This window comes from Pseudoliparis swirei, chromosome 24, assembly GCF_029220125.1.
Source record: "Pseudoliparis swirei isolate HS2019 ecotype Mariana Trench chromosome 24, NWPU_hadal_v1, whole genome shotgun sequence".
NCBI classification, from domain to species: Eukaryota; Metazoa; Chordata; class Actinopteri; order Perciformes; family Liparidae; genus Pseudoliparis; species Pseudoliparis swirei.
Genome location: NC_079411.1, coordinates 22,238,216 through 22,256,795, shown reverse-complemented (window position 1 = coordinate 22,256,795; position 18,580 = coordinate 22,238,216). Strand labels below are relative to the sequence as shown.

The 18,580-nt window shown below is 46.2% G+C and overlaps 1 protein-coding gene across 1 annotated transcript in view; it reads left to right on the top strand.

Moving 5' to 3' along the window:
• Positions 1-18,580, top strand: part of pkd1a (polycystic kidney disease 1a) — a 61,427-nt gene that overhangs the window by 20,785 nt on the left and 22,062 nt on the right. Inside the window, 20 exon segments of the mRNA XM_056410045.1 lie at positions 2,544-2,758; positions 3,687-3,808; positions 3,899-4,049; positions 5,433-5,695; positions 5,803-6,156; positions 6,318-6,800; positions 6,884-7,015; positions 7,802-7,977; positions 8,598-8,728; positions 8,895-9,384; positions 9,386-11,516; positions 11,750-11,947; positions 12,039-12,338; positions 12,443-12,888; positions 13,486-13,636; positions 14,771-14,923; positions 15,775-15,915; positions 16,782-17,100; positions 17,261-17,477; positions 18,419-18,578. Coding sequence (XP_056266020.1) covers positions 2,544-2,758; positions 3,687-3,808; positions 3,899-4,049; positions 5,433-5,695; positions 5,803-6,156; positions 6,318-6,800; positions 6,884-7,015; positions 7,802-7,977; positions 8,598-8,728; positions 8,895-9,384; positions 9,386-11,516; positions 11,750-11,947; positions 12,039-12,338; positions 12,443-12,888; positions 13,486-13,636; positions 14,771-14,923; positions 15,775-15,915; positions 16,782-17,100; positions 17,261-17,477; positions 18,419-18,578 — 6,733 coding nt within the window.

Below are 18,580 nucleotides of genomic sequence, written 5' to 3'. Positions count from 1 at the left end.
CGGTGTGGGCTGCAGAAAGGAGCTCTCAGCGTGTGTGTGTGTGTGTGTGGGGAATTGTGCTGTTGTTGTTCTTTTAAATAGCTCTGTATGTTGTCAGGTGCTGACAGATCACGATGGGCCTCACATTCTCTTAAAAGGCGTCTTATATTTTCCTCTTAATTAACTACCTGTGTTCAGATAAAAGGATTTATATTTATTTTGTAACCCTTTTAGATTACACAGTCCTCTTGGGTTACATTTGAAGCCTCCCATAATTCAGCGGTCCAATCAAATGTGAAGGATTGGATTTGAATCCACATCGCCCAAAGATTCTGTCACACCCTTTTCACTCACAGTTTCACTGGGACCTTCAGGGAGGAAATACGAGAAGTCAAGTCTCCAGATGCACCGAACGGTTTTTAAACTGCTTTTTCCCCATTTGAACCCACAAAAAATTAGACGCTGAGGCAGATTGTTTATTTTTGGAATAACGCCCCCTAAACTCTTTTTAACCGCTGGTGTTGTGTTGTGTGCAATAACTCTTTTTTTATTATTATACCATAAAAAAATATAGATATAGATAGATAGATATATACTTTATTAATCCCCAAGGGGAAATTTGTCGTCACAGTAGCAGCACCAATAAACTAAACACACGAGAATAAAATATTAAATATAAAATATAAAAAACAGAGATAAAAGATAGAGATGTATACAAGTAAAATATAAAATACAAAATGAAGTATATATATATGTACCGGTATATAAAATGAAACATATATGTATATATATATACACACACACAAACAAATATAATACAAATATAATAATACATATAGACATATATATATATTATACAAATTATACTATACATATTATACATATATATATATTCTGAGACATATAAATATGTCTCAGAAGAACAACAGTAGCAGCGGGAGTGACATTGAGGTACGATTAAATAATCTTAAGCAGCAATACAGAATCCTCTATACGCTTAGGAGAACATCCATACAGAAGAAGCCGAACAGACTCAATATCATTGAAGGATCAATGGACCAATAACATCTTATTTAATTAATATTCCAATCAATAAAATTATTCTAATCTAAATTTGAGTATACAGTATGATATTAATTTCCCCATGTTCCTCAAATGTAATGTTTTCTTCTGTTTGACAGTTTGTGGTCTGTGAAAATGAGACAAAATATTTTTCCTTATCTTGGTAAGAGTGCTCTCGACCACTTTTAAAATACTTAAGAGAAGAGCAGAAATATGCAAACATTGGTGAATATCACGGAACAACGGCTACTAACAAAATAAGAACAGATTGTGGATGCGAACATAAAAAGAAGAGATTTTGTTCTCATATCACTTTCTGCGCACGACTATTGTGAGAGACTCACAACAGATGTGGAGCGTTCACTGACTGACCATCACAAAGTACGTGGTTTGGATGTGTATGCGTGTGTTTTTTAAAGGCAGCACTTCATTTGTCATAATTTATTGTTCCTGAACTTCATGCCTTTAAGTTTTCTGCTTTTAGTATCTTCTCTGGTTTGTTTGTTATTAGTTCTTTGTCACCGTGACCAAAGACCGAGTCATGATAACTGTGCCTCTTTTCACAGAAATATTATAGCTTTTTTCCATCCCTGTACGTCCGTCCGTCCGTTTGTGTGATGTCCTCTGAATTTGGTTTGACTTCGTTGGGAGAGTTTCTGGACTTGTGTCGGTCCGAAAGCCGCTGGCTTTGGTGTTTGGGTCAGAGAGGGTTGCAAAAAAACACATCTGTAAAAGCACAGCTGCATTGTAACTTCTAACACCCAGGGAGGAGTCCACAGGAGTGTGTGTGTGTGTGTGTGTGTGTGTGTTGATGTGAGGGCAGAGGCCCTGCCCTCGTAGGCCAAAATGGATAAAAGAAGAAAAAAAACCTGCTGCAGATGGAGCTTATCCCCTCCTCTCCTCCTCCGCTCATACGTCTCTCCTCCCCCTAGCTTACATAAGGAGCGTCTCTTTGTTATCATCAGGTCTTGTTTTTTCCTTTTGTCTTGTTCTTGTCTCGGAAAATGTTTTTATGTGCCAGAAAACGACCAAGAAACCCAGAATCAAATAACACGTCTAAAATGTTTGACGCTTTTTCCCCCTCTAATTTCTTGTGTCCGTCTTTAGATCACAGTCATAACTTTTCTTTTGAAAAGAAAGAAAGAAAATCCTCTTGCTTCCAGTTCAGAGCTTGACGGATGAAAGCGAAAAAACTAATCTGTGCAGTCCATTAGTGGACTCAGGGGGTTCCTGTAATCACAGAGCGTACTCAATAACTGACATCCCCTCTCTTAACATCCCAGTGGGGTTCAATCAGAGCCCATTTTCAAGCTTTCCTGCAATCATTGATTCTTTGAAGGCAAGCTGGTATTATTCAGAAACTTTAGAGACACACATTGATTCAAAAATAAATTCCTTCCAAACTACACGTATGAATCGCTTCATTTCCCGTGCAATTATTATCATTTTCGGTTTGCTACGCCGTGTTGATATTTGTCTCGCCTATCTTTCCCTCGTTCCAGGGAGAGAGGGGCGTGGCTGGGCCTGAGTGACGTTGACTCTCCGGGGAAGCTGCGCTGGGTGAACGGCTCGGCTGCGCAGGAGGGCGAGGAGGGCCCGCCTCCTCGGTCCACGATCGCCCGCGGCAACGTGTGCGTGTCCCTCGATCAGCGCGCTCAGACCAGTTCTCACCCGTGCAACGCCAAGCGGGCCTACGTCTGCCAGTACAACCCCCAAGGTGTGTTCACACACACACACACACACACACACTAAGGGGAGGAAAATGAAAAATGAGTCACAAATTCCATGCAAATGTAATTAAAACAAAATCTAAATCCCTCTCGGCCTAAGTGGTTTAGCAGAGGGCAAGGAATGTGAAACTATGATATCCATTTCATGTAAATGAAGTGTACTAGCATAGAATGAAAAAGCGAACAGCCCCCCCCCCCCTCGTGTCAAAAACGATTCATAAGACACAAGAATTATAATTGGATGACACTTGGATAATTGATAATTGCCACAAATTGCTCGTCGTGTCAGAAGCTTCCAGAGACCGTTCTCTTTAATTTTCCGCAATAATATTCTGGTAATCCTTATTTTCAAGGAATAACGTTTTCAGACGAGCTGCACAGAGACGAGAGGGAGCAATTCTATAAAAAAGAAATGTCACAGTCGTGTCAAAGTCAGGGCCATTTGTCGAAACCTCTATCTGTAGATACAGCGTTCGTCGAAGAATCAAGCGTTATATTTATTTAAGCTCTTAAAGCTGGACTTAATAATAGACAAATGATCTTGTTGCCTGATTATCACTTCTAGATGTCAAATGACCAACATAATGCAGAACATACACAACCAGGAAGTCTTTCAACCGGCTGTGGGGCCTTTATTTTGAATTTATTGAAGAGTCATCGAATAGAAGACCTTCTTATGTCGTTAGAGTGATATTAAGTAGTTTCTATTACTATTAAGGGGGTACACGTCAGTCTCATAAAGTAACACATGATAATCTGTCTGCTTGTTCTCTCTCTCTCTCTCTCTCTCTCTCTCTAAGCAACCAGTTACAGAGTTGACTGTCGCTGCGCCTTCATTCATTATAAACTACTAAATCCTTGACTCCTCCCTCCTCTCTTTGTCACCTCGCCTCATGCACTGCTCTGCCTCTCCAGTGCGTGTTCCAGATGCAGGGGTTTACACCGTGGGCCTGGCTGTGTTTCCCTCCCACAATCCTTTGCACCGCGCCTCGTCCGCTCTGCCCACTGCTCCACAACCTCCCGCCGGTGTCATAGAGGTGAAGAGTAAATCTAAACCTCATTTATTAACTCATCATACTCCTCTAAACCTTGTGTCCGTCTTGATTCTCCATCATTCCTCCTCTCAGGTGCTGTTGTTCCCAGCTCTGAGCTTCGGCCAGGCGGGTCGTCTGTCCTCTCTGGAGTTTGTCACTCCGGAGCTCCGTTCACAAATCCACGTCCGATTCCAGACCTACAGACCTCACTGTCATCATCCCGGCCTGCACCTGCTGCTTCCCAGTGAGTCAGACACACACCCTCTCCCACACACACACTTGACACGTAAAAAATATCCGCATGTTGTTTGGTGAGTATCAGCAGGTGTTAGAAAAACATAAGCCATCTGCGCCCCCACGCTACCAGTTAGACAAGAGCATACACACACACGCGCACACACACGCACACACACACACACAGACACACTCTGACTAACCTTGTCTGAAGTTGTCAGGTGAGGTCAACATGAAAGTCTCTTTTGAATGTAAACGAAGAAGAGGAGGAACGCAACCACAGCAATGAAGGTCACCTCCCTGTCCTGACACGTAACTGCAGCACGGCTCACGGACAAAACATTGAGCTGCTTTCTGTGTTGTGTTTTATTGTTTTTGTTTTTTCCACTGAGACCTGAGGAGCAGAGAGCAGATGAAGTGATGAGATTATGAGATAATTAATGACACTAACAGCAGGTTACCTCTTCCCTACCTGGAGATGGATATATCAGCCCAGTTGATCATGTCCCCACTGCACACACATTCAGAAGGTCTTTTTTGGGGCTTTTTTTTGTAGATTTCATCTCTGTGTCTGTTTGAAGTGACCACTAATGCACAAATGACAACTCGGCTTTAGATTCGTGGTTTTTTCTGTCATCTTTTTTATTTTTCTCCTGAATTATAGCCTTTTGTTATTGAACAGAGAAAATGATCTATGATTATATACGGATAGACTTCACCTTGTGGTGCAAGTGATTTAGTTTTGAGGTACTTTTTGTTTTCCTTGAGTATTTCCATTTTCTGCAACTGTATACTTCTTTTCTAATATATTTCAGAGGCAAGTATTGTACCATTTCTTCAACCATATTTCAAAGGAATTAGCAATATCTATATATATATATATAATTTATATATATATTATATATATAATATATATATATATATATATATATATAGATATATATATATATATATATAGATATATAATATATATATATATATATATATATATATATTATCCGATTAGATTAGAAAACTTTATTAATCCCCAGTGGGGAAACTTATTTGCCACCAAAAGTCATACAAACAACAATATAAACAGCCCACAGTGCACAAGAAACAAGAAACAAGAAACACACTACAAGGAACAAACTAAACCAGAAGATGACCCATAAAACATGACCATCAGAAAGATGCTGAATCTAAATCTAAAAAAAACCTGAAGGTGTTCATTAAAAAATCAAACTGCTGCTGGAACAAAAGAGTTTCTGAGTCGTTCAGATAAACACTGAGGCATCCTGAGTCGCTCGCTGAATGAAAACACAATAAAAACGCAGAGTAGTGGCTGTCTTTATATATATAATATGTCTAAACTTCAATGAAAACGAAATGATTAAAACCTCTTGTGTCTCAGGTTGTGGGGGGCCGGCGTGTTCCCCGGTGGCTGTTTGTGTCCCTCATGACACCCGGAGCAGTGAGCGGCGCTCTTGCCCCCGACTAGAGCAGTGGTGTCCCTTCCAGCTCCGATGTCTGCCCCTCCTCAGTCCCTGCCGGCCATCTGCCTGTCCTAACTGCACACAGGGTCACCTCCTGCCCCCCGGGGCGCTGAGGCCCAGATACACCCTGCAGGATGAGGTGGTCTTCACTCTACCAGCAGGACCAGCTGCACACATACTGGTGAGAGGATCTACTTGTTATTTAGTGTCCATGTTGTTGACAGCCAGCTTGGTTTAACAGTGTAAGGAAGTGCAGCGGTTGAACAAGGCCGTGTTTACTTTACCCAGGTACAAGAACACCTGGAGGATCTGTTGGTTTCCCGCGGCGATATAATCGCCCTGCAGCACGATGCTGGCCCCGCCTCCCTCCTCCGCTGCCAATCGCCCCCACATTCGATGTGGGGACAACCTGTCTTTGCTCTCAACCAATCAGAGTGGTTCTGGATCAACAACACGGGCCAGACAACAGATGCCTCGGCCCCGCAGCTTGACCTCCAGGCCCGGGTGGAGGGCGGCGAGGGAGGCTGGCTGGAGGAAGTCGTCTGCCCCATCAGGCTGCTCTATGTGGGGCACAGTGAGATTCCGCTGGAGGGGCCACAGTTGTCTGCTGGTCTACCTCGGGCCGGACTCTACAGCCTGCTGGTAATACATCACAGCTGCTTCACAAATCCCAGCATGCAATATTTAAATTCAAGATATTCTGTTCACACTGGCTAATAAATCAGCATACAAGTGTTTGCTGTGCAAATGATGCATTTGTCCTATATTGGTAATTGATTAAAAATGTAATTGTTGAATTCCAGGTGACTTCAGCTGAACCATCATACCCCGCCTCGGCATCATGCCCGTTTCATGTGGTGCCTCCTCTGGAGTTGACGATCCTCCACCCCCCCCCACAGAATGGCACCTTCTACCTGCAGCCCAACGACACCCAGCTGCTGCTGCGGGTCCGCTCGCGCTACCCGACAACGGCCTCGCGGCGTGGCAGTAATCACAGTGTGACTTTCCAGCATCACTGTCCTGAAGAGTTTTCCTCTAGTCCAGGGGTCTGTCAGCCCGGGGCGAGCTCAGAGTCGGGGGCCGAGGGCACGGAGCCCAGCTTGTATGCGGTGCTGGATCTGATCTTGGCCGCGGAGGAGCGGAGAAGTCCAGTGCAGGTGGAGCTGGAGGCCCGTAATAATGTGACGGAGGCCGGCTTATCTGCGGTCGTCCGCCTGGAAGAGCCGCTCAGAGAGCTGGGGGTGCAGCCGCATCCGACGCACAGGGTGTTGATGGAGTCCGTCGTGGTGAGAGTCTGAGTGTGTGTGTGTCGCTCATACCGGATGCACTCTGCATGGTGTCTTATCGTCGCGTCTTTGTGTGTTTTCAGAGCTACACAGCGTCGGTGCTCGAAGGCTCCAATCCCACATTCAAGTGGACAGTGGATGACAAGCCGTACTTCACCTATTACAACACTGTGCTCAACGTCATCTACCAGCACGCGGCCACCTACAAGCTCACGGTGAGCTTCTTCCGACTGCCGGATGTCCCTTCTGCTCCCGTTCATACTGGAATATAAATGTGGTTTTTTTCCTATCAAATTTACACATGGTTTGCTTTTTGTTATGAAGCTTTTTAATCGGTCATCTCTCACAAAATCTTTGCAAGTGGAACAACTTGATTTGTGTTTAGCCTGAGGCGACTTTATATTTCCATTTAAATATATCCCTTGAAGAGTGAGATTTAACTGGGAGGTTCATCAGGACTGTCAGCTCACAGCAAGAGGGGCCCGGGTGTGTTTGCATGTTCTCCCCTTGGCGGTGTTGGTTCCCTCCGGGTTCTCCGGCTTCCCCCCACAGACTCTAAATTGCCCATAAGTGTGAACATGAGCGTAAATGCTTGTTCCTATATGGGCTCTGTGATAAATGATAAGCGGTTCGGCTAACTGAATGGTTTATCATTAGTTTCCAGTAGATTGCTGATTTTTTAATAATGCAATTACGTACTATTGAATATATAATCTGCAGACTACTTCATCAAATAACTGCTGCTCTATAATAATCCTTAAAAATGCCCTCAACTGTTTCCCAGAACTCAGAGAGGTAGGGTCTTGCTTTCCTCTGTCAGCATATACACTTTTCACATTTAAGAAAGTCTAAACATACCATATCTGGCATTTAAGCCTAAAATAATTATTACGAGGATTAACATATTATCTCATTGTGTTCTCTCACAATCTATCGTGCTGTACAAGACTTCAACTTCTCACCAGCTGTCTTCCTCTTGGTCATGTGACATCTTTTCCCAGGTGACGGCCAGCAACCATGTCAGCACCCTGACGGAGCATTTCAACGTGACGGTGGACCGGCTGCAGCCCATGGCCAACCTCACGGTGAAGGGTGTGCCGGATGTGGTGCCTCAGGGCTCCACGCAGACTCTCACCACCTCCGTGCTCGTCGACATGGCCGTGGCCGCCACCTTCCGGTATTGACAGTGGGGGGGATAGATTGTTCTGTTTTTGTGGGATAGATTGATCTGTTTGTGTGTTGACTGCCGTTTTCTTCTTTCTTCACCTCTATCTACCTTTCTCTTTGCTCCTTTCTCTCCTGTTTTTGGTCTTCCGTGCGCCGTAATCGCCGTGCAGCCGTCTCACCATGCAGAGCCCCGGGATTTATAGCTGTGCGGTTAGAGGAGCAGCTTGCGGACAAGAATTTTCCTTTCTGCTCGGCTGTTTCCTTCTGTAACCCACCCCCACCCCCACACCCTATTTTTCATCCACTCTTTCTCTTTTACTTTCTTCTCTCCCACCCTCTTTTACATTTCCTCCCCTCCCAACTATTGCGCACTCTTTCACTTAGTTTTCCTCTCCACACTCACCGTGCTTGTTCCAGAGAGACTTCCTGAGGTTGGAGTTTCCACTTCTCCTTTTTCCAAAAACCCTCCATTTCCTCGTCCGACTAGGTTTCCCACTTTCCAGCTATGTCCAGTGTGTGTGTGTGTGTGTGCGTGTGCGAATATAAATGTTTATAATGCATTCATAGATCTAATACCCATTTGTTTCTTTGATGGTTCTCATGTAATGGTTGTACTCTGTTGTGCGGCAGATGGTCTTTTGGTGACGGCGGATATGAGGAATTTGAATACAAGCCTCCCTACGACCCCGCCCAGCTCTGCCCAGACTCCCCCAATCAGGTCCTTCTAAGCAACAACGTCATCTATATTTACTCTCAGCCAGGTGAGCCATTGACCCCATCAGCAGCATAACTAATGGGGTTATGCTGCCAGTTCAGTTTGACATTGTTTAAATGTACACAAGATTAAAAAGTTTTAACCTACGAGACAATGACAAAAAGCTAATTTCTCGCCCTTTTTTCTTCTGCTCCCTTTCTTCTTCTGGACAGGGATATACACGGCATTGGTGTCGGTGTCCAACCGTTATGAGAACATCAGTCAGAGCATCAACATGAGCGTCTACAGCATCCTCACTCGCGTCGATATACAAACGGAGCCTCTCCTCCTCCTCACCGGCAAATCGGCCGATTTTGAGGCTCACCCCCTGCCCTCCCCCTATGGCATCCACTACGACTGGCACCTTGGAGATGGTTCTGCCCCGCTGCGAGGTCGCCGCGTGGCACACACCTTCACCCAGAGCGGCGTGTTTAATTGCTGCGTATCGGTCAACAACACCATCAGTTCCATGGAGGCTTGTGCCGAGATGTTCGTGTACGAGGAGATCGAAGAGTTAACGGCGGAGAGCTCCTCTCCCACAGAGCTCCACAGCCTCACCACAGTACGGGCACGCCTTGCATCAGGTAACAACATCACGTGGACATTCTCGATGGGAGACGGGACCGTCTACACGCAGTCCGAGCCCGACGTGTCACACGGCTACGAAAGACGGCAACTACACGGTGAACGTGACAGCCGCCAACGCCGTGAGCTCCGGCTGGACGATCCTCCCGGTGCAGGTGTTTGTCTTCCAAGTTGTGAAGATGGAGCCGTCCGGGTGTCTCCAAGAGCGGATCGCTGTCAACTTTCAGGCCTGGGTGTCGGGTAACGCCTCGGCTCACGTTTACGAATGGAGCTTCGGGGACGGGAGCCCGAACGAGACGCACCGCGGCGACCCCAGGGTGTCGCACACCTACTGGACAAGTGGGAACTACCAGCTCTCTCTGCTTCTGTCCAGCAGGGCAAACAAGGCCAGCAAGGCGAGCTTCCTCGACTGGGTGTGTGTGCAGCCGGCGTTGACGAACGTCAGCCTCAAACTGGAGAAATCACACTACGCCGTTGGAGAGGAGATCCGGTTCCAGGCCAGAGCCGAGCCAGAATTTAACTACAGCTACCAGTGGGACTTTGGTCAAACGAAAGACCTCCTGCTTGACAGTGGCTTTGAGAATAGCCTGAAAACGTATAAAAACCCCGGTCGCTACACCGTGACAGTCGTCGTCTTCAACAACATCTCCGCCTGTAACACCAGTGTTGGGATCGAGGTGTTGATGCCCATCGGTCCAATCGTTATCCGACATAATGGCACTAAAAACAACAACCTGACCCTTAAAGCGCCGTACGCCTTCACGACAACCTCCACGGCCTCCAATGTCACTTACGTCTGGAGCTTCGGAGACGGACATGTGCTCACGGGTCAGAACATCCTCCATAACTTCCACATCAGTGGGAACTACAACGTCACGCTGGCGGCGTCCAACACGGTCAGCAGGAATCGCACCACGTTGCCCGTCGCCGTGCTCGCAGCGATCCGCGGGTTGACCGTCAACTCCAGCTTGGTGAACGTGCCCCTCAACGCCTCGGTCCACTTCGAGGCCCAAATGGAGGAGGGAGACGGCGTCCGGTTTTCTTGGATCTTGTGCGACCGTTGCACCCCGATCCCGGGCACGCACACCATGTTCTACACCTTCCGCTCCGTCGGCACGTTCAACATCAGCGTGACGGCGGAGAGCGACGTGGGGGCCAAACAAGCCAGTATCTTCCTGTATGTCCAACGTGAGCTGGAGGGGCTGCAGATTCTGGCGGAGGGCGAGAGCAGAGGAGCCGGACGCGCGGGATCGGACGGTCGTTGCTTCGCTACGAACCGCGTTCTCCGCCTCCACGCGGGAGTAAAAGAAGGAACCAACATGACGTTCACTTGGAGCCTCATCAAAGAGCCGGACGCCCTCAGCTCGAGTTTCAACATAAGCGGGAAGACGGTGGAGGTGAATTTCTCCAGGCCGGGCCCGTGTAATATATTCCTGCGGGCAGCCAACCTCCTGGGCAGGCTGTCCGTCAACAGGACCGTCCACTTCCTGGAGCCGGCTGCAGGCGTGGACCTGCAGGTCAGCGACGACCCCGTTGCGGTCGACGCTCCGACTAACCTGACGGTGCTGAGTGTCGCGGGCTCAGACCTGCAGTACCGCTGGTCTGTGAATGGAGACCCTATGAAGTGGAACCAGCACTGGAAGACCCACGCCTTCATCAGTCCTGGCCTCAAGCGAGTGACGGTGGAAGTGTTCAACGAAGTTAGCTCTCAGGTTCAGTCCAAGACGGTCAGTGTCCAGGAAGTCATTTCCGGTCTCAGATTCACGGCCACGAATGTGACAGAGCAGAGTTATGTGGCGACGGGGGTCAACGTCTCGCTGCAGGGGGAGGTGCTGACGGGATCCGACGTGACGTGGACGTGGCGGTTGAAAGGAAGAACGGAACTGGGAAGGAACACCTCTCTCGTTTTCCAGGAGGCCAGAACGGCCGTCGTCAGTGTCAACGCGACCAACGACGTCAGCGGCCAGGTGGTTTCCAGAGAGTTCTTTGTTCAGGACAAGATTCAGGGCTTGGAGCTGAGGACGAGTAAAACCATCGCGGCGGTCGGTGAGAAGGTGAACTTAACCATCTCCATGGCGGCGGGCTCGGCCGTTCAACTCATCCTGAGCATCAGCGGCGATGCCACTGTTCGACTTCAACCCGACCAAACCTACAGCCACACATTCAGCCGGGTGGATACGTACATGGTGAATCTCACCGCTCACAACCAGGTAACGTCAAGTGGATAGCACACTTTAAGATAATATATGAGCACATTGTTGGCATCCAGGAAGATATTTGACCTTGCTGCTCACTTCAGTCAGTAAGTAGAATGTACCTAGCAGAAATAAGGAAATAATTGTGAACTTTTAAATGTAATTATCACTTAATGTGTCTTTCACACAGCGAGATTTAATCAAACTAATGCAGGGCGCATATTCTGTTCTGCAATATGACAATCCAGGTGAGTTTCAAGAGGCGGCACCTCCAGGTGGAGGTGATGGAGCCGGTGCGTGGGCTTACCATCCAGGGAAGCTGTGCCGCGATCCCCGTGGGCGTGAAGAGATTGTTTGTGGCCAACATCCTGACGGGCAAGCCCGTTCATTTCTTGTGGACCTTTGATCTACACCACCTGCACAAGACGTCGCACATGGGCAAAGAGGTCAGACCCATTTGAAGAATGGTAATAAATAAAAGAAATCTCATGAAAGCAAACAGCTGTTGAGCGGCGATGTGTCTCACACAACCCTCAGGTGTTCTACACGCCAGAGGAACCAGGCTTATTGACCATCTACCTGAAGGCCCTCAACGCACTACATGCTCAGAACGTCACCAAGCACATCCTGGTCCAGAACCTGCTGACGGCGGCCGTCCTGTACGCGGCGCCCGTGGAGACCTTCATCAACAAGACGGTGACCCTGATGGCGAATGTCAAACCCAGGTCTCATTCTGTGGCGTGCTTGTGGGACTTTGGCAACGTCTCTCCTCCCGTTCACACAAACACCACCACCGTGGGTTATGAGTACCGATACCCAGGACACTACTTGGTCCGAGTACGTTTGAACTACATTTCTCTCTATATATTCATCAAAATACGAAGCTGTAAGTGAAAGCTCGACTTGAGATTTGAGATTTCTCTTTGTGTTCTCCCCGCCAGGTGAACTGCAGTAACCTGGTGAGCTGGGTGTTGGCCAAAGTGGAGATCCACATCAGTGTGTTAGAGTGCGAGGAGCCAGAAGTGCAGGTGGCTCAAGCACCTCGTCTGACCATCTGGCGCTACCAGCCCACTCTGGTGGAAGCTAGTGTGGACCTGAAAGGCTGCGTTCGCTACGGAGCTCAGTACCTGTGGCAGATACTCGCCACGCCCTCCTGTGATAATCACAAAGGCCCCTGCATTCCCTCTGCGGGGGCCACTCGGCCCTATCAGTCCGTGCTCGTGCCAGTCGTTCGCCTGCCGGCGGAGGTGGATGTGCGGCGGCTACAGCTGTCGTTGCCCAAGATGTCTCTAGCTGCAGGGAACTACACCTTGGTGTTCTCTATGTCCTATGATGGCGTGCCGCTGTGGAAGGCCGCCGGTCTGCAGCTCAGCGTCATGGCAACCAGGTCAGTGGAGAGACAACATTTGGACTCTTTACTTTTTATTTATTTTATTTTTTTCTAATTCTGCAGAATGAAACTGAAAAGATATTCCACGAAAAGTCTTGTTTTGAGCAAGCCGGGTGCTTTATAGGTCCAACATATTCAAAAGATCTCCTAAATTAGGCAAATCTCATCGAAACAATCTGATGCATAGATCACACTGTCCCTTTAAATCTGGCATTTGTAGTCACTTTAGATTAATACGAGTTACAATAGATTAGTAATTTATATTTATGAAAACCACTCCTGCAAACTGCTCCTGCATCCTTGGGCAATTGAGCAAACCATCATGTAGAAGTCAGGGAACTGAAATCAAGTTTTAGAAATCACTACATACACGAAACGAGCGTAAAATAATTTTGATTTATCATTTGTAAATAGACAGTAGAAGTCATGTTGCAACAAGAAAGGAAAAAAAGAGAACATCTTCCACCAGGAAGTTTGATCAACCAATCAGGAGGTTTGCAAAGACGATGAAGCTGCAGAGGCTCAACGTTTTGATCCGTAGACCAATCACACGAGAACTAGCCGGGGGTTACATGGGTCCTTTATTTTTGTCAGGCTGATGCCCATCATAGAGGGGGGCACATACCGGGCGTGGTCCAGGACTCAGGACCTGAAGCTCAGTGCGGTGCAGTCCTACGACCCCAACATGGACCCCGACAGCCAGTCACTGCTCCACTACCACTGGGAGTGTCAAAGCACCTCGAAGGTAAGGGAGCAGCACCGTCAGAGGAGCTTCGTCTGGTTCAGTTGACGCTGTCTGTCGGCTTTCACACTTTGCATCATGTTTCCATTCACATGATATTATATTGTACGTTAATAAGCATGCACGTCCTCAGCAGGAACATGGCTTGTTGTGGTTTACAGTTTGTGTGTTGTTGTTGATTCTTTACAAATCAAATGTGCCAGTAGCCTGTTCTATAGTCATGACTTTTTATCAAGCGCCAGTGTTTTTTGCTTGAATACTTAATAATAATAATAATAATTGTATTTATCTACTGCTGTTCTTCCAGTGACATTGAAGTTCTGAAATAATGACAGGTCGTTAGAAAAAACTATGTTGTATAAATTCGAGCCGCACCCTGATATCTAATTCTTCTACTTGCTGAACACGTAGTAACGAGGAGGAGAGATGTTTAATGTGGAGATGGGATACAACGTGGAGGCTAACCTTGTGAACAAGGCAAATGCAAAAGATAACACAAAAATAACGGCAGCTACTCGGGTTGCTCTAAATTGCAAGCTTGGAGTTGAATAGGCAGCATCCATCTAAATTTCACTCTTGCACAATGTAACTGTTTTTGCTTTCCTCTGACATTCCTCACAGTTTGTAGTTGATGAGTTATAAAATTAATTTACAGACAATATTTTACATTTTAAATTCAAAGACTACAAAAATATCAGCCGACACATGGGTCTTAAAAGTCTGATTAAAAACAACACGCTTGCAATATAAGTTTAATCAGGGTCGTATTTTCAAGCCAATACAGTATAAAGTAACTTCAGAATACATATTTAGAGTAATTACTCATTGAATATTAAATAACACCTGTGTCCACTTTTTTCCATCCTGATGTCTAAAACTGTGATTGTTTATTGTTTTATTAACTTATTTTACTCAAACTCGGAGTATCCCAAAGTGAACATGGGGCTTTACATAGTTTGCGGGTATCACACCAAGATCTGACATTAAACAACTAAAAGCGGCCTCAACAAAAGTCTCGAGCTGTTCCTTAAGTTAGAAAGTTACAGCAGTTTTAATGGAGCCTCATGATGTCTTTTTTTAAATTTTTCAAATAACATAAATATGCATAAACAAAACAGTCCTAATTTCTGCTCGCAGGGTGCGGAGCACTGCTCCAGTCTGAACTTCGGACTGGGCACCAGCGACCCAGTGCTGGGAATCTCCGGCTCCGAGCTGGAAGCGGGCGTGGAGTACACCTTCAGACTGACCATCAGCAAAGACGGCATTGCACCCGAGTCAACCACACAGACGGTGAGTGCACTCATCCCACTACACACATTGATACATGCATGAACAATTATTATTCCAGGGGGCTATTAAGTGCTATATTTGCATCCCGTTGCTCAGAGGAAATTGCTTTGTGCTTCATCCGTCTTGTGGCACTCTAACATTAACGTGTTGAGCGTGTCAGAAGTGTTTTGTCATCCCTCACTCTGACTCCGCCCCCTCGGCTAAGAGGAGGGACTCTGCTGTCAGAGCTGTGTCTCGCTCTTCATTCGTGTTTTCTTCGGTTTTTAAGAATCAACAAGTGGATCAACTTAGTTTGTCTTTTATGTGTTTTTGGATGTTTGGGATTGGGGAGGCTCCACCGCCGACTATCACTGACTCAAATATCTGGATAGGATATCGGTGACAATGAGGCTCATCTATTCACTTCAATTCTACGTGTATTAACTCTACATTATAGACCGCAATTTAAATTGCTGTGTTGACCAATTTGTTGCTGCATTAAAAAGATTTACGGTTGACTGTTGCTGTTTTACTATTATTGTAATTATAATGAACAATTCAGTAAATGTATATCTATGGATCTATTTTTTACATTTTAATTTACAAAGTTTTTTAAGTCAAGCCTGATGTTGCCTTACACATAAAAGAAGGATCCCAGTCGATTCCACACTGACGCATACATCTCGTTAATGTAACACTGGTTTCAGACAGATATTCGCTATCTGCTGGTACCCAGAGCTCAGGGTAGGACTCTAAAGGTTGGATCGGTGTGTCCTTAGTTGGGATGGCACAGGTCGGCTTTCTTAGTGACTGCATCCGATCCACTGCCTGAATGACCTTTGACCACATGTGTGTGTGTGTGTGCTTGACAGGTGCTGGTCCAGAGTGGCCATATTCCCATGGTGTCTCTGGAGTGCGTGTCCTGCAAGGCCCAGTCCATCTACGAGGTCAGCCAGAACTCATACGTCTACCTCAGAGGAACCTGCTCCAACTGCCAGGGATTTCACCGTGGGGTAAAGGCACACACACACACACACACACACACACACACTCCAAATCACAATCTCTGTGTCACAGCAAGGTGATGTCACTTCTTTTTCCAGATCCGTTCCTCCCTCCTCCTCCGTATCTCTTCTTTATTCAGACTTTCCACAGGATTTGTGATGCGGACAGTTGTGTGTGTGTGTGTGTGTGTGTGTGTGTGTGTGTGTGTGTGTGTGTGTGTGTGTGTGTGTGTGTGTGTGTGTGTGTGTGTGTGTGTGTGTGTGTGTGTGTGTGTGTGTGAGAGAATGAGGTCATAGTACAACTGGAGCCAGAGCCAATATGTTTGTTCCTTACTAACACAGGGGAAAAAAATTTTTAGTCCCTGGGCCTCAAATTGCTCACTTGCTGACATACTTAGAAGTATTCAAACCAAGGTCACTTTTTTTATAACCACACTGGATTTTAATTTCCATACTAATAAAAAGGGATATTTTTGAATGTGCTACTCTTTGCATACATCTCACTAAATATAGTTCAACGTGAGTAGGTAAATATTATTTATATATAACACAAAAGTGCTGAACTTTATTTTATTGTGTCGATCTTGTGCCTTATTAAGGGCCTCTCTTGTCAACTAATTACCCTTTTCATAACCTGCTACCTATAAAAAATAAACACAATAAAAGCATTAAGCTATTATGATGAATTAGTTATGTATTTAATTGTCACTCATGTCTCTAATTGTTTGTTTTGAACCCAATAAATTAAAACAAGCATTGAAACAGAACATTTATCAATGAAAGTCTTGAAGCGGTCTCCTCATTCAAAAAGCATCCACGCTGTTATATTCCTAGATAATCTCTCAACGTGAAATCCTTCTCTCTCCGCCTCTCAGCGCTGGAGCGCGATGACGCTGCAGAACCAGACGCTGGTCCTCGACTCCTCCTCCACCACCACGGGAAGTGACGGCATGAATCTGGTGCTGCGGCAGGGCGTCCTTCGCCACGGAGACTCCTACAACTTCACGCTGCACGTGACCGACGGCAGTCTGGACGGCGCCGGCGCCGCCTCCATCACTCTGCACCACAACATGCCCCCGGCTGGCGGGGAGTGTCACCTGAGAGGGGGAGGGGAAGCGGGAACGGAGTACGGGGAAGACGGCGAAGGCTGGAGGATACGCACGCTGTTGGACCGGGTGCACTTCAACTGCTCGGGTATGAAGATGGACGATATGGCCTCCTTCTCTCACACACCGTGTTACCTTTCATTCTTTCCCTTTCTTAAACATGTTTTATTTTGTTAAATCTCTCCTATCCCTCACTTACTCCTCCCTTATTTACCAATTTCTTGTCTTTCTCCATCTCTCGCCTCTAGGTTACAGTGATCTGGGGGTCTCCGAGACTCCTCTGCTCTACGTTTTATCGGTGACGCGTTGCAAAGACGACTACTGCGAGGACTTCTGTGTGTACAAAGGCAGCAGCCCGGAGCACTCGGCCTTCCTGCCCCCGGGCTTCAGCTCGGCCCGCAATCTCGTTGCTTTATCCATCACGGTGGAGGACCACCAGGGCGCCGCCATCACTGCACTCAACAAGTACCCACATTTTACTCTATTTAAGTTAAGCAACATGGAGACCAACTGGCTAACGTATTACGTATACGGTGTCTGAGGGAGAGGTACCACAAGTCCTTCCTTCCTGCTGCTGTCAGGCTGCACAACAAACTGCAGTAGATCATGGAGATCCTGGCAAAATCAACACTTTACTTTGTTTTCCCCCTGTATATTTAATATTAGTATTTAGTTTTGTGTTAGGTGGGGCAAGGTTTGGAGCCAAACACAGCAGGCAGAGTTCTCAAAAAACACAGGATTTATTATTAATAACTAGCAGGAACAGGGACAAGAACCAGACAGGAACAAAAACGAACAGACACCGAACAAGCAGCAAGACACAGGTTAAATACACTGGGGAAACGAGACACAGGTGGAAACAATCAGGGCGTGGCTGGGAACAATCAGGACCGAAACAGACAAGCACAGGGAAGGAAGCGCAGGGAAACAGGAAACGAGACAGGGACTTCAAAACAAAACAGGAAACACTCAAAATCATAACAGTTTTGTGTTTTTATATTTATTTTCATTGATGTTCTGATGTGCACCGCTGCTGTGATTTTTGAAATTTCCCCACTGTGGGACGAATAAAGGTATATCATATCATATCACATCATCATATTACATTTTTTTAAGTGGTAAAATTATTCCACGGGTTTTGTTTTGTTATGTACGACCGAGCTTCCTGTGGAGGAAGAAACTTATTTTACTTCAAATCCTAATAAGGTTTCGCTGCTCTTGGATCAATTACTAAACCTTTATGGTTAATAAAAGATGATAAATGTTACTGTACATATGTCAGAAAAATTATTTTATATGTATACTGTTTTTGTAAGTGAATTTATTATGAAACCAACATTACTGAAGTCAACAAATTTCTAGAAATGTTAAAATCCATATATTCAATCCCAGTGCTTTTTGTCTAGGTCCATTGAAGTTGTGCTGCCTGACGCGCCACCTGACTACAAGAGCCTTCCCCATTGGCTGTCTGAGCTGACGGACAGCAAGCTCAAAAAGCTGTTAGAGCAGGGAGACTCCCAGAGAGTCCGAGAGTTATCGTTGGCTCTGATCACGGTGCTGAACGAGGT